This window comes from Oncorhynchus clarkii, chromosome 4 (assembly GCF_045791955.1).
Source record: "Oncorhynchus clarkii lewisi isolate Uvic-CL-2024 chromosome 4, UVic_Ocla_1.0, whole genome shotgun sequence".
Taxonomy (NCBI): domain Eukaryota; kingdom Metazoa; phylum Chordata; class Actinopteri; order Salmoniformes; family Salmonidae; genus Oncorhynchus; species Oncorhynchus clarkii.
The window spans coordinates 67,019,419-67,043,561 of record NC_092150.1 but is presented as its reverse complement, the minus strand read 5'-3'; the positions used below and the strand labels follow the sequence as shown (position 1 = coordinate 67,043,561).

Genomic DNA, 24,143 nt, shown 5'->3' with positions numbered 1-24,143 from the left:
CTAGTCTAGCATGCTAATGTTAGCAAGCTATCCTTGCAGCTAAGTTAGCTGTGCATATAACGTTGTTAGTGTACACAATAGGTACAGCTAGACATGGAATCATCTCAACATTAGACAACATTTAGGTCTGAGAACATCTGACCAACTCACTTCAGTCTCAGTATCTGAGAATAACAAGTATGGAATGTCTGGGCTATTGTAATGTCAGTGATATGAAGTTTCCACCTAAAGCAGAATTTGCTGAAATATTAAATATGTGGATGTTTTGTATTTGTAACTATACAGGATTGGTCTACCTGAAGCATCATCTTGCCACAGAGAGCGAGACAGAGCAACAGAGGCAGCATTCATCTGATTAAGAGGATTTTTCTTCATCACTGATGCCCAAAAGGTCACCAGGTACAGGGGAGCTGGATGGGTACCTTGCCTGTGTGTCAGATAAGATGGACTTGCTTCATTCCTTTCCATACAGACAGAAAGGAATTGAACTCTGCTTTCAGATGTGTGTCCCTCAAACTGAACAGAGGCCTGCCTTCCTCGGCCGCCTGTGAGCATCTTTTTAGCTGTGTTAGACTGCTCTGCAAAGAGAGCCAGGACAGATTCTATTCACTTGGAAAATCAGCTCCTGCGAAAACTGAACACCAAGTTCAGAGGTAAGTGAAGGCATTAGAACAGAACCTCTTGGTTTTTGCTCAAGGAACACAACAAAACCTAATGTACATGTAGCCTATATACACTCAAACTGACCAGTTTATTAGGTACACCACTCCATTCACGAAAAGGTATCGCTCCTACAGACGGAGTCACGTGGCCATGGCTTGCTATATAAAGCAGGCAGACAGGCATCAAGGCATTCTGAGTTGCTGTTCGATTGAACGTTAGAATGGGAAAAACGAGTGACCTAAGCAACATCCCTGTGCAACATCCACCAACTTCCCTGTGGAACGTTTCTCACATCTTGTAGAATGCCATGAAGAATTCAGGCTCTTCTGGAGGCAAAGGGGCAACCGACCCTACATTCCCTCCTCTATTTCAGTGGAGTTTGCTCAATCTTTATTTCCATGGTGTTCTGTTGTTGCCTCCAAGGCTAATTTGACATCAAATCCTTTAGGTAGGTCCAATGCCCTTGCACTCCTCATTTGGCCTTGAGAGAGTGAGAGAATAAAAGAAAGAGGGAGTTTGTGAGTGAGGGAAAGAGGGAGTTTGTGAGTGAGGGAAAGAGGGAGTTTGTGAGTGAGGGAAAGAGGGAGTTTGTGAGTGAGGGAAAGAGGGAGTTTGTGAGTGAGGGAAAGAGGGATGGAATGAGTGGGGAAAGTGATTTGTTTATGTACTTGATTTTGTATTGCTTATAATTCATCAATACATGAATTGCTTTGAATGTTTCATGTATTTTTAAATATGAATAGTACTGACAAATCCTTTGTTTTTTTATATACTCGATGTGCCTTGCTGCAACTCAAATAAACAGACTTAGTTAATACTGAACATTAATTTCCTCTCTTCTTTTTTCAATTTATTGCAAGGAAAAAATGATGTGCAACAACATTTAGGTAACCATAGCTATAAGGTCAACATTTTTATTTTAAAGGTATACTACATTACTTTCACTCTGCGTAATATTTAGATGAGCTACTTTTTTACTTTTACTTTAGTTTTTACACTAGTAGTTTTACTTCTACTTGAGCAAAATGTCATTAAAGTAACAGTACTTCTACTTTGGCGGATGGATGAGCACACTGCTGCTGATAGCAGAGGAAGACTACCTCTCTGGTCAGGACAGGAGACAGGACAGGGATCAGGAACCAGGGGACAGGGAATAGGGGGACAGGGGCAGTGGAGGTTGCTAAGGGGAGGACGGCTCATAATAATGACCGGAATGGAGTAAATGGAATGGTATCCTTCCATTTACTCCATTCCAGCCATTATTATGAGCCGTCCTCCCCTCAGCAGCCTCCACTGGACAGGGGGAGGTCGAGGGTGGGTTGCCATCTCCACTCAAAGTGGCCACCTGTCTGGTTGCGATTCCATGGACTGTGGACAAAACACGCATGCAAAGGCAATCACACACCCTTCAGGACATCCTGTTGAACAGCCAGGTACTGTAGAGGAGGGCCCTACAGTACCTGAATTTGTCCAATAGAAACTCTTGGTTTGCTTTGGTTTGTTTCTTAAACGGTAAAAGGTTTCCGTAATGAATACACCCCAGGTCTCGTTGTTATTAGAACAAACACTTCTGATGCTCTCTCAAGGTCTTTCTGCACATAATTCAATACCCCCCCCCCCCCCCCCCCACCTCCCTGCTTGGCTCTACTATCCAACTCACTCTATCCATCCCTCCCCCAGCCACAGATCATGCCTATACACATCTGGATCCAGTTGAATCCTACTGTAAGGTCAGGGACATCCCAGAAATTATGACAAGCTCATCAATTCAAATCAAAATATTTATATAGCCCTTCGTACATCAGCTGATATCTCAAAGTGCTGTACAGAAACCCAGCCTAAAACCCCAAACAGCAAGCAATGCAGGTGTAGAAGCACGGTGGCTAGGAAAATCTCCCTAGAAAGGCCAAAACCTAGGAAGAAACCTAGAGAGGAACCAGGCTATGAGGGGTGGCCAATCCTCCGGCTGTGCAGGGTGGAGATAATAACAGAACATGGCCAATATGTTCAAATGTTCATAAATGACCAGCATGGTCAAATAATAATAATTATCAATTAAACACTCCCCACTGTTTGTGATCACACACCCCCTCTGTTTGTTTAGCTATAGGGCGATAATATTGTACTGCAAATCATGTTTGCCTGTGACACCACAATAATTGGCGGCAACACAATATGGTCACGACTCACGGCTAGGTCACCACAGAGGCAGGGTGGTGTTGGGGTTTATGGCTGTCTGGGAGGGTTATATACTCAGCCATGGGGAGTGAGATTCATCATGAGGCTGAATGTTAATCATCTGATGGTATTGGACACACCCGGAGCCCAAATGACCTGTCTTTATCCTGACCACTGCTGTGATCCCTGGATGCTCGTCCATCAGTCAGCCAGTAGGCCTTGACCACAGAACAACTCACCTTGCAATTTATTTTTCTATCTAGCTTGGAAAAAATTATTCATCAATATAATGACTTATAAAAACTAGTCCTTGTGGAATGATTTCTATTGCTGTAAAATTATCACCATCGCCCAACAGTTTTTTGTTGACTAGTAAAAAAATCAAATAAAAATATTTAGTTTGTTTCCAAACTGCACGATGAGAGTTGTAAAAAAAACAAAAAACCATTCCTGTGTCCTGAGAGAAAACCATGCCCCCCCAAAAATGTAAGTTACATGTGGGCTTGAAGTTAAGGTTTGTCCATGACCAACTGCATCTCAAACCCACTTGCAATCAAGCCTCTATGTCAAGTGAACAGTAGTGACCTATGACTGATAGTTGATGTGGTATGACTTTGGGTTCTCAGTGCCACCAATGCCTTATGACTCTATTAGAGTGTAGCTCAGCTGTGAAGGTACCCAGGTACAGCCACTGTACCAGCCTTCATCTCACCACGCAGTCACATAATGTTCCCCTGGGGAGAGGGTTGGCAGCTCGCTTAGTAGGGGAAGGTTATCGTATCCTAACAAAGTGGGTGTGATTGCACTCATTACTCTTGCATAGTGAGTCTACTGTATTATAGTTCCTGGTCAGTCTGTGTGGTGTCTCTTGAGATTCTATTCCATTCAAAGACCTCTTTAAAAAAATACTATTATTCTCTTTGGAAAAATGACTTAATACTTAATAAAAAGAGAACTTTCTAGTCAGACCAAAATGACATTGTGCTTAGGAGTACTTTCCACTCTTTTCTGAGAGAATGTGTGCGTGCATGTAGTCAGAGCTTACCTTAGCGAGCCGTGCCCTCTTGATGAGGTCGTTGAGCTTCCTGAGGGCAGCGTTGCGGGGCAGTGACTGGATGTCCTTGAACAAGTCCTGCTCCTCCGCCTCAAACAGTTTACGGTTGTCAGGGATGAGCAATGGGTGTGACCAGAACGACCCGATGTAGACACGGATGACCTCAGGCGTGTTGACGATCTTCCCCAGCGACCACATGAGGGCGCCATAAACCCTCATCAGCTGCTGCGTCTCGATCTGGTCAGCCTTGTTTAGAACCACCCGGATCTTGTCTTCGTGGTTCTTCAGGGCCTTGATGACCTCCGAGAACTCGTCTGAGATGTCTAGCTTGTGGGCGTCGAACAGGAGGATGATGCGGTCCACGCGTTCGGCGAACCACTCTAAAACGGCTGCGAAGTCATAGCCTGGAGAGGGGGGGCGAGGGGTAGTGGAGGGAGATAGGCAGGGTCAACAACCGGCAGAACATCAACAGTACAGACTCTTGGAGGGCCAGAGCGATCCAGTGGCATCCAGCTAAGTAACCAGAAGAATGTTGTAAACTTGGGAGGCCTGCTATTGCTCAAGAGGACAAACAGTATGACACGTCATAAATTCCTAAAGACAACAGTTAAAACCACTATCTGAGATAGAGGCTGAACGCCTGAAAAACATGATCCAATGGTCAATCATTTTGTGCCTCTCCCTTTTCTTACCGTTATGCAGTGAGAACAGGATTTCTAAAGCCAATATTAATCTGTCCTGTCCTCACTTAACTATGTCATCACTTCATGCTAATACAGTGGATTGAGGAGAATGAGGGTGCTTTCTTTAACCCCAGTCTGAGGAGCAGGGAAGGACAAGAAGGGGCTGAATGACTCAGCATATGGCTTCATGACCTCCTCCTCTCCTACCCTCAACCTCGCTAGCTGGATAACAGGTTTTACACTAAGCGGGCGACTGACCCACTTTATTCTCCTCCTGCACCTATCTCGCAGCAGCAGATAGGGAGGGAGAGAGAAAGACAGGCATTTCAGGCACGAAGGAGAATTCCCCCAAACAACTGCTAATCTAAATGGAGCAATTAGCGGTCTAATCTGAAGCCAGTGATCCGAGAAGCCCAGAGACGAAGAGAGCTGTCAGGGGAATACAGATTTCAGCTCCAGAGAAATTAAAATGTACTCTAGTCTCTAGAAAGCAGCAGGTGATGAGTACTAATGGATGAGTCCATTATCAAAGCATGTATTCCTAGTCGTGAAAGTAGTTAAGTCTCCCATTGACAAGATATCAGTGGTGGACATGGCTCTCTTATCTGAATGCCATTGAAAGAGGAGTTTCCATTGGATGGGGAGAGTATTGGGAGGCAGACCTGCAGTCAGCCAGTAAGTCAGAGAGTTGACCTTGGGCACCGCACTCTCTCTCTCCGTTCCATTCCTAACTCTAACTGGCTGGGACCCAAGTGGGGAAAATCACACAATAAAAACTAATCATATTAAAAAAGGTTCTGCTCAAAGAGCTTGGCTACAGAAAAATGAATGTGTGTGCTGTAATATAACAATGGGTCAGGGAACCACACACAGCATATGTGACATAGCATTATGAGGAGAATAAAGAAACATACCGTATGAGTACACCTTGAAGAAAACAAAGCATCTGTTTAAAGCAGACATGCAAAAGTTGTTGAATGCAAAACGAGACAATGGAGTGATCTATGAAATTAAAAAGAATAGAAGACAACCCAGGACTTTCATTTCAGGTCTATTGTTTGTGCATAGGCACATCATAGACACAGGAACAACAACCTCAAGCTGTTTGCGCTGAGATGCATTTCAATATCAAGACACATAGCATCTATAAAGTGAAACACCTGTTTCATGGAGCACTTAACCACCCTTCTCCAACCCTATTCCAACTCCAAGGGTGCATGGCAGAGCTCCTCCTTACCTTGGTGCACTTACAGCTGAGGGGAAGACTTCCACAGAACTGGAGAAGGTACTGTACCAGAAGCTGGGATTAGTGTGTTAATGTTGCTCAAATCAGAGGCATGGAATATGGCAGCCAGGGCCATGTTTCCAGGGAAGGATTTTATTCCATGCCGATACAGGATAGAAACGCAGAGGCCTCATCCCTGATGATTTGGCAGTTTCACTATGGGCCTTTATTGTTACCTTCTGTGGGGATAGACAGAACACGTTTCTCACCTTTTCATAGGAGGTATTTTATCATTAGTGGTTACTTGCTACTCCATACCCTTGCTAGTGTTTCTCTAGTTCTCAAGTATATTGACTAGACTTACTATTGACTATGGATCAACTACCGGTATTACCGTAAGGGCTTAAACAGAAATAAACACTCACGGCTCCTTTGCCTTTGGAGCGAAATATAGGCAGCAGTACAGTAAGTCAAAGACCATACGTGAATAATGGGCAGGACAATAAGAGCAGTGAAACTGGTTGGAGGACCATGGCATTATGGCACTGATTTATAACGATGGGGCACAGTAAGCTGTTAATGTCAAGGGACCCAGTTATTTTAAGCCTGGCTTGACGCAGCACTGCAGAAATCCCATAGGGTCTACTGTAGTATAGGCAAGCTGCGTTGGTTAACACTGCGGTTGTTTAAAGTCGGACTTTCACTACAATACCTCCATATGGGCATTTATGATACTCGCTATAGCCGGGTCCATGTTCATTCGCAGCTGTACACAGGAAGAAAGGAGACACAAACAGAGGTGAAAAATGAAATTTATGAAAAGGGGGGGGGGTTCAGAGCTTCAAGTCAACATGGCTATGTGTGGGTGAATGTTGTACATTGTGATAATCATAATACAGTCTAGTAATGAACCTCTCCAGAACTGAAACACAATCAGGGTCCTGACAGAACAGTAAACCAAATGTTGAAGAAAAGAGGTTTTAAAAAAATTACAGGTGGAAATAAGAGCACTCTGTATTCTGCTTGTAGACAGCTCCTGGTATAACTTCTATTTACCAACCCATTGTATTTCAACAAGTTAGGATGACACACAAACAACGAAGACTGCGACCACATTTCCTGTGGGGTTGCTACAGCAACAAGAGAAATAGTAACATTCACACTCTGAGAGACAGGCGTCAGATTCAAGAACAGGCCCCCCCACACAGTTACACATCACACACATAAACACGCCAAGACTCAGCGCACACACACACACACGCATAAACACAGCTATGCTGACTTAAATAAGGTAAGATAAAACCAAAGTGTAGAACAAAGTTAAGTGGGTGAACAGCCATAGCTGAATAAAGTTGAAAGAATTACCATGTTTCAAGTAGTTTAACTATAATTCAAAAGGCACTCGCACATCTGAGCTGAGCAATCTTTTTTGCAGGTGCATGAAAACAGTTGAATAAGATGAGAAAAAATAAGAAACCTGCACACTGCTCTTTATTAAGCCTTAGGTAAAGCTTAAAAAGCAGTGAGAGTAGCAAGAGCAGTGTGCGGGTTTCTTTTTTTTTGGAACCAATCTTCTGTCTGTCTGCTCTGCTACCTAATTAGTTGGAAAGAGTGACACTGTCCTAATGTCCATTCCCAAGTCTATCCAAAGGTAACAAGTGTAAGACACATAAAAAATCAAACTTTCCTCACGTCATTGAATTGCAACCGAACTGAACACACAAACAGCTAGTCAACTAGCGCTGTGACTTTGCCTACACTTGGGCTTCAGAAGCCATAGAAAGGGATTGGAATATCAGATCCAGGAATCTGTCATTTTCCACAGTTCAATGACAGTTCACAAGTAAGGGATAGTCTTCATGTCTTTTCCTAGCACTGTACTTCTGACTCCTGGCCCCTCAGAGGTTTAACTGTGTTACTGGTTGACGTGGGAACGCAGGCTTGGCCCTTGGTTATGAAAATACGCTGCAATCAGACACTTATTCACTTAGGGCAGGTATGCGTCCTGCTGAAGATGACTATTGTGTTGCCTGAAAGGGTGGAAAACCACTCAGTAAATAAATGTAAAAAAAATAAAAAAAGACTGTGCATCTCTGTTAGATTCAAATTAAGTAAGCTGAAAAGTTATGATCAAATGCTTTATAGATTTGAAAGAATTGATACACTCAGTGGACCTTTCAGTGATTGGGACAGATTTTTGTCATGTATGCCTAAACAAATGTCCTCAAACTTTATCTAGCCAGACCCGTACCTCACCGTACCACTTCATTACATTGGGACAACAGGTGCAAGCCATCCAGAATGAGGGAATCTGCTAGGCACAGAATATAACATCATTATTGCTATAATAGACCTGGGCTGGTATTAGTATTTTCCTCAGGATATGAGCATGGTGTAGGAGTCCTGGCCTGGTGTAGTGGAGATCTGAGCGTCCTGGCCCAGCAGAAAGAGAGGCTTCTCTGGGGAGAGAGAGGTGTTGGCTGAGTATCAGTGAAAGCTCCCAGCTGCTAAAACTAACAGCAGCCCTTCTGCCAGGCCAGGCCTCTAATATAGCCCAGAAACTAGAGGATAGAACAGCTCTATAGCAGATATAACACCGCTACACTGGAGATATGTGGTTAAAAAGCTCCAAATCATTTGCTGAATTACTCTTATAAAGCCTTTATTATACTGGGGTCAAATGTTTTTCCCTAAAGGTTAAAAACAGCAGCCTTTATCAGGGTATCCTACTGTAGCGAAAGCTGTCCATAAACTAACCAGTACTCTCTCTCTCTCCATTTGTTTGTGGGCTTAGAGACGTCTCTATTATTGTCCCTTCTGGGCATCCTTACTGAGGTCATTATCCTTCCCATCTGCCAGGTAAGTCTGTGTTTTTAAGAAGTCTGATTCTCTCTCGGCTCAGTTCTAAGCATCCACAGATGGTCACCCACCTTGTACTGATGTGCTACTGTGCTATGACGGGGGGGGAAGGTGTGCAATATACTTGTTTGGAGTGATAAAAAGGCTTCCTGTGGCAACCCTCCCCTGTCCCCATACCCGTGGCCCTGTCCCTAGCCAACTGTTGCCAGGCCTCTGGCATTCTTAGTAGTTTCCAGAGATATGGCCTGTTTACTACTTAGCTACGAGTGGTACTAAAGAGTTCTACTTTCTGTGAGGGACTTGAAAGTATCAAGCAGTACTTGGCCCTCAACTTTAACCTGTTTCAAACTCATTTCACTCTTCCCTAAATGCTTGACACAAGCCATCTTATTAAATTGGTGATTTGTAACAAACATGTTCATGAGTGATGTTATGGAAATGTGTCCACTTATTATGGAATCCTAAGAACATTAACAGGCTGTGAAAAGTATCCTCAGGCCTGTCCACTGCAGTGGTGTACGTAGGATCCTAAGCTGTGCTACTTTATTGAAACAGAAACAAACCTGCATCTGCCAAACCTGCACTACGCGCACTCAGCACTATTAATCCCAGACACGCTCAGGCCAACACGCAGCACAGTGGGAGGGAACAAAACAGCAGCAAATACATGCAGACACATTTGCACCAAAACACACAAACCTGTCTCCTCTAAAAGGATTACAACGCTTGTTAAGCATCTTGTCAACAAGTGACTACAACCTTTCTCCAAATCACATTAGGCCTCATTCAAGGGTTTTTCTTTATTTTTTACTATTTTCTACATTGTAGAATAATAGTGAAGACATCACAACTATGAAAGAACAGATATGGAATCATGTAGTAACCAAAAAAAAGTGTTAAATTAAAATATATTTTATATTTGAGATTCTTCAAAGTAAGCGACCCTTGGCCTTGATGACAACTTTGCACACTCTTGGCATTCTCTCAACCAGCTTCATGAGGAATGCTTTCCAATGAAGGAGTTCCCACATATGCTGAGCACTTGTTGGCGGCTCTTCCTTCACTATGCAGTCCAACTTATCCCAACCCATCTCAATTGGGTTGAGGTTGGGTGATTGTGGGGGCCAGGTCATCTGATGCAGCACTCAATCACTCTCCTTTTTTTTGTCAAATAGCCCTTACACAGCCTGGAGGTGTGTTTTTGGTCATTGTTCTGTTGAAAAACAAATGATAGTCAAATATTGCTGCAGAATGCTGTGGTAGCCATGCTGGTTAAGTGTGCCTTTTATTCAAAATAAATCGCTGACAGTGTCACCAGCAAAGCACCCCCACACCATCACACCTCCTCCTCCATGCTTCACGGTGGGAACCACACATGCGGAGATGCTCCGTTCACCTACTCTGCGTGTCACAAAGACACAGCGGTTGGAACCAAAAATCTCAAGTTTGGACTCATCAAACCAAAGGACAGATTTCCACCAGTCTAATGTCCATTTATTGTGTTTCTTAGCCCAAGCAAGTCTCTTCTTCTTATTGGTGTCCTTTAGTAGAGTTTCTTTGCAGCAATTTGACCATGAAGGCCTGATTCACGCAGTCTCCTATGACCAGCTAATGTTGAGATGTGTCTATTACTTGAACTCTGTGAAGCATTTATTTGGACTGCAATCTGAGGTGCAGTTAATTGTTGATTTCTGAGGCTGGTAACTCGAACTAACTTATCCTCTGCAGCAGAGGATCTTTCCTGTGGCGATCTTCATGAGAGCCAGTTTCGTAATAGCGCTTGATGGTTTTAGTGACTGCACTTCAAGAAACTTTAAAAGTTCTTGAAATTTTTGGGATTTACTGATCTTCATGTCTTAAAGTAATGATGGACTGTCGTTTCTATTTGCTTATTTGAGCTGTTCTTGCCATAATATGGACATAGGTATTTTTACCAAATAGGGCTATCGTCTGCATACCACCCCTACCTTATCACAACACAACTGATTGGCTCAAATGCATTAAGGAAAGAAATCCCACAAATTAACTTTTAACATGGCACACCTGTTAATTGAAAGGCATTCCAGGTGACTACCTCATGAAGCTGGTTGAGAGAATGCTAAGAGTGTGCAAAGATCAAAGCTGTCGTCAAGGCAAAGGGTGGCTACTTTGAAGAATCTCAAATATATTTTTATATGAACACTTTTTTGGTTATTTCATAGTTGATGTCTTCACTATTATTCTTCAATGTCAAACATAGTAAAAATAAAGTACAACCCTTGAATGAGTAGGTGTGTCCAAACTTTTGACTGGTACTGTATAACATTCTTATTTTCAATAAAAGTGACTCCAAAATGACAATACATTATTTACCATTAATTTCTATTGGGCACAATATCATCTGAAACACAACCAAAACAAACAGCAAATGCATCCAACACATGTGTAAGTAACAAGCTTGATGTCGTCACTGTGTGCTGTGAATATGGGACCAAATGCTTAACCTTTTAATACACAAGTGAATTTGTCCCAATACTTTTGCTCCCCTAAAATGGGGGGACTACGTACAAAAAGTGCCTTCATTTCTAAACGGTTCACCTGATATGGATGAAAATTCCCCAAATATTATAGCTAATAGTATAGAGCCCAAAGAAGAAAAATTATTCACTGTCTCAATAATTACAGAGGGCAATGTGGCTGGTCAGCCTATGGCAGCCTGCTAGGATAACAGTGATAAGCACCATATCTGTCCACTGCAGAGTCCTGATGTCCTTGTTGATAAGAAGGCTGGAACACTGTGACATCATGGTGACATTGATCACTACTCCACTGTCCACTCTGCCATCCTCAGAAACACACAGAGCCATTCAGAATTGCAGACGACATAACTGCAGGTATATGTACATACTGTACTTTGCAGCATTGGAAGCACTATGAGAGTCATAAGTGATATAAAACCCTGATTTTTTTATAAGGATTAACCAGAGTGTACTCAGACTGCCATACAATGGTCTTCACTGTTCAATGGAATTCATGTGGAAAGAGCTGGTGGGCCATGTTACACTTAAGTGATAATTCCTGAGAAGCTGGTGTTTGTAGGATATATTGGCACGGGTGTTGGCAAACCGTGCCAATATATCCCCCAAACACTGGCTTCTCTGGAATTATCACTTTTATACAGCAGGTTACCAACATATTCAAATAATGCTAAACATATTTTAATTAAAAACGTTATTTTTAGGAATGTATTCGTACTATTTCATCCTTCCACAAGATATAGTCCCAACACAAATCTAGGGTTGCTACCCAAGCCGGCTGGTCGACCCAGTCATTCAGTCTTTCTTTCCTGTATCTATGGACGCAACCCAGACGTTCGTTCAAAATGTTCCATTGCAGTATTGGCTGGCAACGTTCTTATCCCTTGCTTGCTAGCTAGCCAACTAGCTGCATTTGTTTAAGCTGTTTCTAGTGACATTTTTTTGGATACATACATAACAATGAGCTAATGATGAGCGATTTCACCTGGCATAGAAAATGTGATCTCTCGTCAGGACACTGTTGTTCAGAGGAGCTAGCCAACAACACAGCTAACATAATCACTTCAAACTGAAGCTGGAAAGATTTCAAACTAGCTGCACATCATTTTGTTTACCTGTTTTCTATTGAGAGTTATTTGTACAGTTGAAGTCAGAAGTTAACATACAGCAAATACATTTCAAATCAGTTTCACAATTCCTGACATTTAATCCTTGTAAAAATGCCCCGTCTTAAGTCAGTTAGGATCACCACTTTACTTTAAGAATGTGAAATATCAGAATAATAGTAGAGAGAATTTATTTCAGCTTTTATTTCTTTCATCACATTCCCAATGGGTCAGAAGTTTACATACACTCAATTAGTATTTGGTAGCACTGCCTTTAAATTGTTTAACTTGGGTCAAATGTTTTGGGTAGCCTTCCACAAGCTTCCCACAATAGGTTGGGGGAATTTTGGCCCATTCCTCCTAACAGAGCTGGTGTAACTGAGTCAGGTTTTAAGGCCTCCTTGCTCGAACACACCTTTTCAGTTCTGCCCACAAATTCTATGGGATTGAGGTCAGGGCTTTGTGATGGCCACTCCAATACCTTGACTTTGTTGTCCTTATGCCATTTTGCCACAACTTTGGAAGTATGCTTGGGGTCATTGTCCATTTGGAAGACCTAATTGCGACCAACTTTAACTTCCTGACTGATGTCTTCAGATGTTGCCTCAATATATCCACATAACTTTCCTTCCTCATGTTGCCATCTATTTTGAGAAGTGCACCAGTCCCTCCTGCAGTAAAGCACAACCACAACATGATGCTGCCACCCTCGTGCTTCACATTTGGGATGATGTTCTTCGGCTTGCAAGCATCCCCCTTTTTCCTCCAAATATAACGATGGTCATTATGGCCAAACAGTTCTATTTTTGTTTCATCAGACCAGAGGATATTTCTCCAAAAAGTACGATCTTTGTCCCCATGTGCAGTTGCAAACCGTAGAGTGGCTTTTTATGGCGGTTTTGGAGCAGTGGCTTCTTCCTTGCTGAGCGGCCTTTTAGGTTATGTCGATATAGGACTTGTTTTTTACTGTGGATATAGATACTTTTGTACCTGTTTCCTCCAACATCTTCACAAGGTCCTCTGCTGTTGTTCTGGGATTCACTTGCACTTTTCACACCAAAGTATGTTAATCTCTAGGAGACAGAATGCTTCTCCTTCCTGAGCGGTATGATGGCTGCGTGGTCCCATGGTGTTTACACTTGTGTGCTATTGAACGTGGTACCTTCAAGCGTTTGGAAATTGCGCCCAAGGATGAACCAGACGTGTAGAGGTCTACAATTTTTGTCTTGGCTGATTTCTTTTGATTTTCCCATGATGTCAAGTAAAGAGGAACAGGGTTTAAAGGTAGGCCTTGAAATACATCCACAGGTACACCTCCAATTGACTCAAATGGTGTCAATTAGCCTATCAGAAGCTTCTAAAGCCATGACATTTTTATGAAAATGTCCAAGCTATTTAAAGGCGCAGTCAACTTTAGTCTATGTAAACTTCTGACCCACTGGAACTGTGATACAGTGAATTATAAGTGAAATAATCGATCTGTAAACAATTGTTGGAAAAATGACTTGTGTCATGCACAAAGTAGATGTCCTAACCGACTTGCCAAAACTATTGTTGGTTAACAAGACATTTGTGGAGTGGTTGAAAAATCAGTTTTAATGACTCCAACCTAAGTGTATAAAAATGATGCCGATTTATGATTTTGACTGGCTAAGAAAAGCTGCCTACCTATCTGTCTCATCCTGCCTCCCAACACCTTCATTGCTATGGGACAGCTGGAGATCGAATTTGAATATTGAAACAATGTTGCAAATGTCGGAGAGACAGACAGCAAGGTCTGAACAAAACTCCGCTTTTGAAAAACTAAATGTTAGTCTAAAAGAAATGTGAGATACCAGAGACCTCTGTCGTAACCGGCCGCGACGTCTGTGGGGCGACGCACAATTGGCCTAGCGTCGTCCGGGTTAGGGAGGGTTTGGCCGGTAGGGATATCCTTGTCTCATCGCACACCAGCGACTCCTGTGGCGTGCCGGGCGCAGTGCACGCTAACCAAGGTTGCCAGGTGCACAGTGTTTCCTCCGACACATTGGTGCGGCTGGCTTCCGGGTTGGATGCGCGCTGTGTTAATTAAGAAGCAGTGTGGCTTGGTTGGGTTGTGTATCGGAGGACGCATGACTTTCAACCGTAGTCTCTCCCGAGCCCGTACGGGAGTTGTAGCGATGAGACAAGATAGTAGCTACTAACAATTGGATACCACGAAATTGGGGAGAAAAAGGGGTAAAAATTCAACAACAAAAAAACAACAAACAAAAAAATGTGAGATAATGTCTAGATGCTTTTTATAGTAGAGATCAAGTTCAGAAATTGCCTGGCTGGGTTGATGGGGTGAAATGAGACAGTGGATTGCGCAGTTAGATGGAACAGAGTAAAAAGGCATTTTAACATCATAGATTTAGCAGGTGGTAATTTGTGGAATAGACACCGGCTGGAATGCAGTTTTAACCAATCAGCATTCAGGATTAGACCCACCAGTTGTATAAAATCCCATAAACATATCGGTGTCGTATACACTATCTCTCTCTGTGATATCTGGTGTCTTTCAACCCATTATGATTGAACGCAGACTAAAACCCTGCCTCAGCTACATGTTTCACTGTCTTCCTACATGTGGTTTTAAAGGTCAGTCAACGAGAAGCAGGATATCTGAAGCTTTCTTGCTATTTCCACCACAAACATAGAAACCCTGTGGGAATGAAGGTTCAAAAGTGTCCTGGAAAATGCTAATAAAGTAATTACAGAAGTGGCGTAAGAAGTGTGGAAGCCACAATGTTTTGATACAGAACTGGTTACGCAAATCCCTCAGTGGGTTCAACAGCACAGGCCTGGTTTAACGTCACCACATTATCATACAAATATTTTCCTTTGGGAAATTTGTTGTAATGAAGCTAAGAAAACAGAGCTAAAGCCGCCAGCAGTAACAGATGTAGAGTTTTTCAAGGACATACTTTCTTTGCTGCAGACTGTTTTGCACTATCACGATATAGGGAATAGATTAGCAAACAGGCACTGCTAACGTTAGAATACAGCACTACTTTCTCCCAAGTCTTGCTTTTGTACACATTTGCATTATGACTACTTCTGTAGTAGTAAATATAGGGTTTTCAGTCAGATTTCTTTCTTCTCACTATGTTGTGCAATAAAACACTGCTGTGCTTGTGTCTGTAAATGGTTTGATCTCTAACTCCTGAGGGTGACCATCCTGGACGAGAGAGGTGTAGAGAAGTCAAGGGATGGAGGGGTTGGGAGAGAGGTGGAGGGGTTGAGACAGGGGTGGAAGGGTTGAAAGAGGGGTAGAGGGGTTGAGAGAGGGGTTGAGAGAGGGGTAGAGGGGTTGAGACAGGGGTGGAAGGGTTGAGAGAGGGGTCGAGGGGTTGAGAGAGGGGTAGAGGGGTTGAGAGCCATACCTCTGCTGATCCTCTGCTTCTCTCCAGACAGGATACCAGGAGTATCTATCACGCTGATGCTCTCGAGAACAGGGTTGGGAAGCTGGGCACACACAAACCTACAGAACACACAGACATGGCCATAGACATGGTCAGATATATAGCCCAACACTGAAGAATACGGAGCTTACAGGATCAAATCTGACACAGAAAAAGAGGTGGCCGGACATAAGACAAACAGACAGACCGACTCACAGATGGACAAATACAGTATATCACAAAAGTGAGTACACCCCTCACATTTTTGTAAGTGTATCTTTTCATGTGACAACACTGAAGAAATGACACTTTGCTACAATGTAAAGTAGTGAGTGTACAGCTTGTATAACAGTGTACATTTGCTGTCCCCTCAAAATAACTCAACACACAGCCATTAATGTCTAAACCGCTGGCAACAAAAGTGAGTACACCCCTAAGTGAAAATGTCCAAATTGGGCCCAAAGTGTCAATATTTTGTGTGGCCACCATCATTTGCCAGCACTGCCTTAACCCTCTTGGGCATGGAGTTCACCAGAGCTTCACAGGTTGCTACTGCAGTCCTCTTCCACTCCTCCATGACGACATCACGGAGTTAGAGACCTCCACCTTCCGTTTGAGGATGCCCCACAGATGCTCAATAGGGTTTAGGTCTGGAGACATGCTTGGCCAGTCCATCACCTTTACCCTCAGCTTCTTTAGCAAGGCAGAAATCGTCTTGGAGGTGTGTTTGGGGTCGTTATCATGTTGGAATACTGCCCTGCGGCCCAGTCTCCGAAGGGAGGGGATCATGCTCTGCTTCAGTATGTCACAGTACATGTTGGCATTCATGGTTCCCTCAATAAACTGTAACTCCCCAGTGCCGGCAGCACTCATGCAGCCCCAGACCATGACACTCCCACCACCATGCTTGACTGTAGGCAAGACACACTTGTCTTTGTACTCCTCACCTGGTTGCCGCCTCACCTGGTTGCTTGACACCATCTGAACCAAATAAGTTTATCTTGGTCTCATCAGACCACAGGACATGATTCCAGTAATCCATGTCCTTAGTCTGCTTGTCTTCAGCAAACTGTTTGCGGGCTTTCTTGTGCATCATCTTTAGAAGAGGCTTCCTTCTGGGACGACAGCCATGCAGACCAATTTGATGCAGCGTACGGCGTATGGTCTGAGCACTGACAGGCTGACCCCCCACCCCTTCAACCTCTGCAGCAATGCTGGCAGCACTCATACGTCTATTTCCCAAAGACAACCTCTGGATATGACGCTGAGCACGTACACTCAACTTCTTTGGTCGACCATGGCGAGGCCTGTTCTGAGTGGAACCTGTCCAGTTAAACCACTGTATGGTCTTGGCCACCGTGCTACAGCTCAGTTTCAGGGTCTTGGCAATCTTCTTATAGCCCAGGCCATCTTTATGTAGAGCAACAATTATTTTTTTCAGATCCTCAGAGAGTTCTTTGCCATGAGGTGCCATGTTGAACTTCCAGTGAAGGGAGTGTGAGAGCGATGACACCAAATGTAACACACCTGCTCCCCATTCACACCTGAGACCTTGTAACACTAATGAGTCACATAACACCGGGGAGGGAAAATGGCTAATTGGGCCCAATTTGGACATTTTCACTTAGGGGTGTACTCACTTTTGTTGCCAGCGGTTTAGACATTAATGGCTGTGTGTTGAGTTATTTTGAGGGGACAGCAAATGTACACTGTTATACAAGCTGTACACTCACTACTTTACATTGTAGCAAAGTGCCATTTCTTCAGTGTTGTCACATGAAAAGATATACTCAAATATTTACAAAAATGTGAGGGGTGTACTCACTTTTGTGATTTACTGTAGGTATTCTTCATGTAAAATAAAGTATTGACCACTTAGAACCAAATCATACTTCCTAAACCACAGGGGGTTGGTGGCACCTTCATTGGAGGACAGGCTCGTGGGAATGGCTGGAGCGGACTCAGTAGAATGGTATCAAATACACCAAACACATGAGTTTGATGCCATTCCATTCACTCCGTTTCAGCCATTATTATCATTAGCCTCCACTGTCCTAAACATAGTACATGAAAGTGACAATTATTACTGAGGGGAAATGACCGGTCTGGTATAGCCTTTCAAGACAAGCCAAGACTGAGTGAGCTTGGTGTCTTGAAGCATGTGAACTGTTCCCAGAAACATGTGTAATTTTTCTGGGTGGGTCTCAATGGACCTCTTAGACTAAAATATGTTTCATATCCCCCTTTGGTCATTTCAAACTCAAACGGCAAAATAAGACAAATTCAATTGACCAATTTACAGTATAAAGCATATTCTTGAATCTCGATAGTGGTTACTGTAACACAGGAAGGCTGCAGCAGACTAGGATGATGCTGCAGACAGGATGTTAGGCCTCCTCGTCTGCAAGCTGCACCAAGCAGCAGAGGGCTTCTCATGACAGCGTCACATGATCGTTCGCTCACCAATTCAATGACAGCTTTGTCAACCAAATAATGCAACTGTAACATTGGCTGTTTCTTATCTATAAAAAAAAACATGTTCATGCTGATATAGGAAATATATAATTATGTTGGAAATGCAATAGACTAGAATGCCAGATACATAGTTGAGCTATCCTCTGCTCTTTTGATTCTCCTGTTTGCAAACAAACAGCGGCCTTATGCCAAGAACCCTTAAAAAAAAAAGAACTCTTAAGAACCCTTATTTCCACACATATGTTCTCCTCCTTAATATTGTCAGAGCCACCTGCAGAAACCATCACAAGCGCTGTATTCCTATCGTCTCCCTCAGGAAACACGCTGAGCCTTACAGTGGAAACCCCCTGGGTTGATCAGTCGACACAGAGCCTTCAGAAAGTATTCATACCCCTCGACTTATTCCACATGTCTTAAATATAATTGTTCTTCATCCATCTACACACAATACCCCATAATGACAAAGTGAAAAGATGTATATATTTTGATTTTAGGAAATGTATCGAAAATGAAATAGAGAAATATCTAATTTACATAAGTAGTCACACCCCTGAGTCAATACATGTTAGAATCACCTTTGGCAGCATTACAGCTGTGAGTCTTTCTGGTTAAGTCTCTAAGAGCTTTGCACACCTGGTTTGTTCAATATCTGTCCATTATTCTTTTAAAAAATTATTCAAGCTCTTTCTAATTGGTTGTTGATCATTGCTAGACAACCATTTTTAAGTCTTGCCATAGATTTTCAAGCAGATTTAAGTCAAAATTGTCACCCGGCCACTCAAGAACATTTACTGTCTTCTTGGTAAGCAACTCCAGTGTATATTTGGCCTTGTGTTTTAGGTTACTGTCCTGTCTACTGAAAAGTGAATTCAACTCCCAGCGTCTGGTGGAAAGCAGACTGAACCAGGTTTTCCTCTAAGATTTTGCCTGTGCTTAGCTCCATTCTGTTTATTTTTTATCCTGAAAAACTCCAAAGTCTAACAATTACAAGCATACCCAAAACATGATGCAGCCACCACTATGCTTGAAAATATGTAGAGTAGTGCTCAGTAATGTGTTGCATTGGATTTAATCCTTTTTAAATTCAGGCTGTAAAATGTGGAAAATGTCAAGGAGTGTGAATACTTTCTGAAGGCACTGTAAAGAGCAAACAGACCCACTGACAGTCTGCAACTAAGGGAAACCCTGAGCAGTGAGCAGAGTGAAATTCAATCAGAGGTGGAATGTAGAGCATGTGTGGCAGGTTCAGGAGTCTCTGGTCATGATATCATCCTGTGACATGGTAAACACAGCTCAACACAGCAACCGTTGAGAAAGGCTAAACTTAACTTTCACTCTCGCTCCTGTACTCATTCCGCCTCCCTCCCTTTCCTTTCCTCAAGGATGGTGAGTTTCATGCCAACTTTAAACAAAGGAGTATTCCAAAACATATTGGAATTTCAAATCAAATGGTATTCTGAAACTGATTGGAATTCAGCAAGAGCACAGAGAAGCACTCACAAGGATTACTAGAAGAGTTCTAGATAAATATTATAGCATTTGAGCACAGAAAAAAATTAGGGGAACAACAAACTTAAAGCAAATTTGAAGAACTTCTCATGGGGCCTTTAGAGTTTTTTTCACATTCTGTCTGATGCACAAAATTATTTTTTGGGGGAGAAAGATAATAAGATAGTGAATATTTGCCCTGTCATCTAGGATAAGGCCACTAAAAACAACAAGTCATCGTAAAATAAATCAGAAATGTGAGTTTTCATATGCTGTGTAGACGGACTGGCTGACAACATCACAAAAAATATGTTCACACATCGATGTGGCCGGAAGACATGCGTTGTTATGATTCTGAACGGTCAGATAGCTAGCAACAATGACAAGAAGCTGCCATGTGGGGAATCATAGGTGGTTCGTTTTAGTTCACTGTATCTTGTTAGTGTCTTGTTTTGAGGCGTTTTGACTGATATCATGTCTATGCTATGGTTGAAATTCGCTAGCTAGCTAACCAACAACTGTAACAATGCATTTGAGCGATAACAAGTGCTCATTGTGCAAATGTACTTACGTTTTCAATAAACATTTGGAGACTAAATATAGTTTACATGTTGTCAACAGTCTAAGTCAACCCTGTCTGTTTTGCACCATAGTTGTGCACGTGTCGGTTTTGTTGCTAAACAACCAACCCTTCTATAAAAACTTGAGTCATCCAACTAGAATACTATATGTGGACTGCTATAGTCTCACCTGTTGAGAAAGGCGTTTCCGAAGGAGTTGAGCTTCCTAAAGGGTTTCTTGGGGTCGACAACTAGGGCGTTGCCAGGGATCACCCCCTCCGTGTCTCCATGCATCACTGCAATGAAGGAGTCTGTTGTGGGCTCCGGCCCAATCCGCATTCCAGGGAAATCCTGCTCCAACAGGTATCTGGGGAGTAATAGGAGAAATGGATGTCTGTTTATGCATTATTTTATTGTCCACTATCTTAGTTTACATTTTACATTACAGGCCCGGTACACCTACCAGTTACAAAGTAAAATCATACTTAACCATCTTTTTAAAAGAACATACTAACATTGTTGAATTATAGGGTCACGGTCAAGAGTTTCATTGTCAATCAGTCCAAATTGACATTACAGATGTTTAAAAATGTAGTATAATTGTATAGAATGTGCAGAATCCTAGGAATGCACTGAATTGTAAATACTAGTAATTTATAACGGAAGTTGTCCTTTTAAACTACTTTAAACCTTTAAAGCACTAACGGATGTGAGGTCAACCAGCTGATACTCTATATATCCACTCTACACACATCTTGTCATAGGGGTCAACAGTGCCAGCTAGTATGGTCTCTCTGTAGACACTGTTTAAATCCATAATACAGTGCCGCAGGAAATGGCCAACAGTAGATGAGCAGCACTGTCCAGAGCCAGATGTTTAACCTTCCCACAGCTCTGCCACTGAGGCTTCAGTGAGAGGAAGGGAGGCAGAGTGAAACTGGCCTGATGGAGAGCACAGGGACAGCGCACGTGTTAGGAGACAGACCAGAGAGGAAAGAAGGCCTGTGTTCTTTCATAGCACTGAGGAGTCAGCACACACACACACAAACACAGGCCTAGCTCTTTCCCAACAACTCTCCCTACTGCAGCCGCCACATAGGCCTGCAGGTCCTCTATGAACAATGCACACAGGAAACTAAAGACGCTGCCTATGGCCCTATCCTGCAGGACAGTGACATCGCATAGGGTACAAATCACAGAGAAAAGGAGAGTAGCCCAACTAGCCCCGCCCATCTCTTCCTCTATCCCCAAGCCATTAGGTATGTTGTTGTCTTAGGTCTCTCTTTATGTAGTGTTGTCTCTCTTGTCGTGATGTGTTTTGTCCTATATCTTTATTTCATTTATTTGTATTTCAATCCCAGCCCCTGTCCCCGCAGGAGGCCTTTTGCCTTTTGGTAGCCCGTCATTGTAAATAAGAATTTGTTCTTAACTGACTTGCCTAGGTAAAATAAAGGTAAAATAAAAAAGCAATTAGGAGAGGCTAGCTCTAGAAACTCTGACAGTGGACTGGACCATGACAGGAAACCCCACAGGGCACACATTGGTTGAATCAACGACGTTTCCATGTCATTTCAATGAAATTGAACCAATGTGGAATAGATGCTGAATTTACATCTGTGCCCAGTGGGACAAAGCCATCATCGACTTGGCCAGTGCTGAACCTTAGTTGATTAAACATTCAAATGTTTCCAACTTTAGAAATGGACTCCTATTGTGGGTGCACATAGAGTATGGTCTGGCTTTAGCATAAAATATAAGTATAAAGTATAAAAAGTTATTTAGCAAAAAACTAAAGTATCATCATATAGAAAGCTCCTAGATGTGTGATATTTTTATCAGATGGCATGCATATCTAATCCAATCTTGTCCAGGGATTGATATACCTGGAATTTAGCATGTCTGATATCAATCAGAGGATTTCAGGGATTTCTCCCTCTGTCTATACCAAGGGATCACGACCATACCTGGTTACAGAATGTTGTTTGCATGTCACCGTGGATTTTAAAGGCCTGCCTAATTAAGACCAGTTATATGGCCAGATTGAGACAGAACCCTATCAACCAGCCCACACTCAAATGTCATTCTCACCCACACGTTCAAAAGCATGAGAACAAAGCCCTACTATTCAATTACTTAACCCAAACATGATAACTCGTTTGAAAATAAGTACTACAATCTATGAAGGGCTATGAAGTAACAGCGCCCTAAAGCTAATAACTCATTTAGATAGTACAAACTTAAAGGGGATAGGAAGTGAGTGTGTCCCAAAGCTTTTCAGACTTTTAAAGCTGACCATACACAGTAAGTGCTTCCAGTGGCATTCTCTACATGATTCCAGACTAATGTCTCTAACTTATCGCGCCTCTCTATAACTCCTGGACTAGTCGCTCTGGAAACTATTAGTGACAGGTTGCTATAGCAATAAGGGAGCTGATGAGAGGGTTTGGTACCAGCAGGGCTTATCAGTGAGAGGACAGCAGAGGACTGCATCTCACTTCTGACCTTGGGATAGCAGGAAAAGCACTAGTATTCACTGGCATTACTGCACAGCTAGAGGGATTCACTTAGTCTCACCAGTAAAGTTTGGATGTGGAAAACATGCCCCCACAAAAACAATGTTTTCCACATTGACACAGCTGACATTCCTGTGTTATGGGTGTGACTATAGGGGAACATTGCAGATGATTAGTGTAACATGTAATCACAAAATGGCATTGAGGATTACAGGATAGTAATAGGTAGATCTATGTCTATAACTATGCAATACCACTAGATTTCCATAATGTACTTATGTCGTTTTGTAGTCATCTATACCATAATAGGTGAAAGCTAACTCAGCAGGTTGCTCTCTTGTCTGTTGGAATGTCTCATCCCTTCTAAGTCAGACTATGTCAACATTTGACCTGCATCTGCCCAAGGTTGAACAGGAATCCAGTCAAAAAAAACACTAACAGATGTCTCTTTCTAGGATCATTTGTACTACAATAAAAATCAACTTGTTGCATCAAACTCTACATATGCAGTGCCTGCCATGCATGTAACGTCCCCTCTTTGCATATCAGTGCGCAAAACTCACTAGTGTTTTTGCCTACTTACCGGCAACCAAAGCACCCACATTTCAAACACAGACGTACCGTATGAAGCTGGTCTTTCCAGTGGAATACTGCCCCACAAGGAGAACCATGGGCTTGTTGTCGAAGTCGGCATCCTCTAAGGCGGGCGAGTGGAACTCGTGGAATTTGTAGTGTTCCTCCAAGGGTAACAGCTTGGTTTTGTAGAGCTTCTTGAGGCCATCGCTGACTGTCTGAAAGACCTCAGGATCCTTCTTCCTCCTGTCATCGGTACCCAACCAGCTGAACATGATGCAATTCGACAATGGACAATCTTATACTCTATAGGGACCTCTATTGGTGCTTTTTCTATTAAAATAATTCGGATGATCTCTTTCTTATTGGTTTAGTAGATGGTTTGTTTTTTCTTTCAATCAAATATTATGCAGACATATCCTTGAATGGAAAGCGTTCCCCAAGTCTTTACAGGCCAAACACGAGACAAAGATGCACAGACCACTATAAGCCAGTAACTTGACTAGACTCAACACATACTAGTGATCCTAAGTCATTTTTACATGCACATTTACATATCACAGCTAAAAAGCACGATTTTCATTCAAACTGTAGAGGAATCCCAAAAATGATCCACGTATCAAGCTGGCAAATTGTGATGTCGTCTTACATTTGAATTCTGACGCGGTTGAATCTTCAAAATACTGTTCTATATAATATACCTTTTTCGAACCAAATGAAGAAAACAATAATACAGGTATAATATAGCGTAGAATCTTGAGCGGTCACTGGCTTCCACTGGCTTCCCCGGCTTCGTTACTGCAGCATATTTAAATACCAGTCTGACAA

The 24,143-nt window shown here is 42.6% G+C and overlaps 1 protein-coding gene across 2 annotated transcripts in view; it reads right to left on the bottom strand.

Moving 5' to 3' along the window:
• The window catches only part of LOC139407134 (EH domain-containing protein 3-like), a 35,642-nt gene extending 11,499 nt beyond the window's left edge, over positions 1–24,143 (bottom strand). The window contains exons 1-5 of one of the 2 annotated variants that reach the window (XM_071150563.1): positions 23,965–24,143; positions 23,364–23,561; positions 20,420–20,596; positions 15,689–15,786; positions 3,887–4,299 (exon numbers count right to left, since the gene is read on the bottom strand). In XM_071150563.1, coding sequence (XP_071006664.1) covers positions 3,887–4,299; positions 15,689–15,786; positions 20,420–20,596; positions 23,364–23,561; positions 23,965–23,966 — 888 coding nt within the window. In that variant the 5' untranslated portion in view covers positions 23,967–24,143. Of the gene's footprint in view, positions 1–3,886; positions 4,300–15,688; positions 15,787–20,419; positions 20,597–23,363; positions 23,811–23,964 lie in introns of those variants that run through there. The other variant, XM_071150561.1, reaches the window with a different exon arrangement.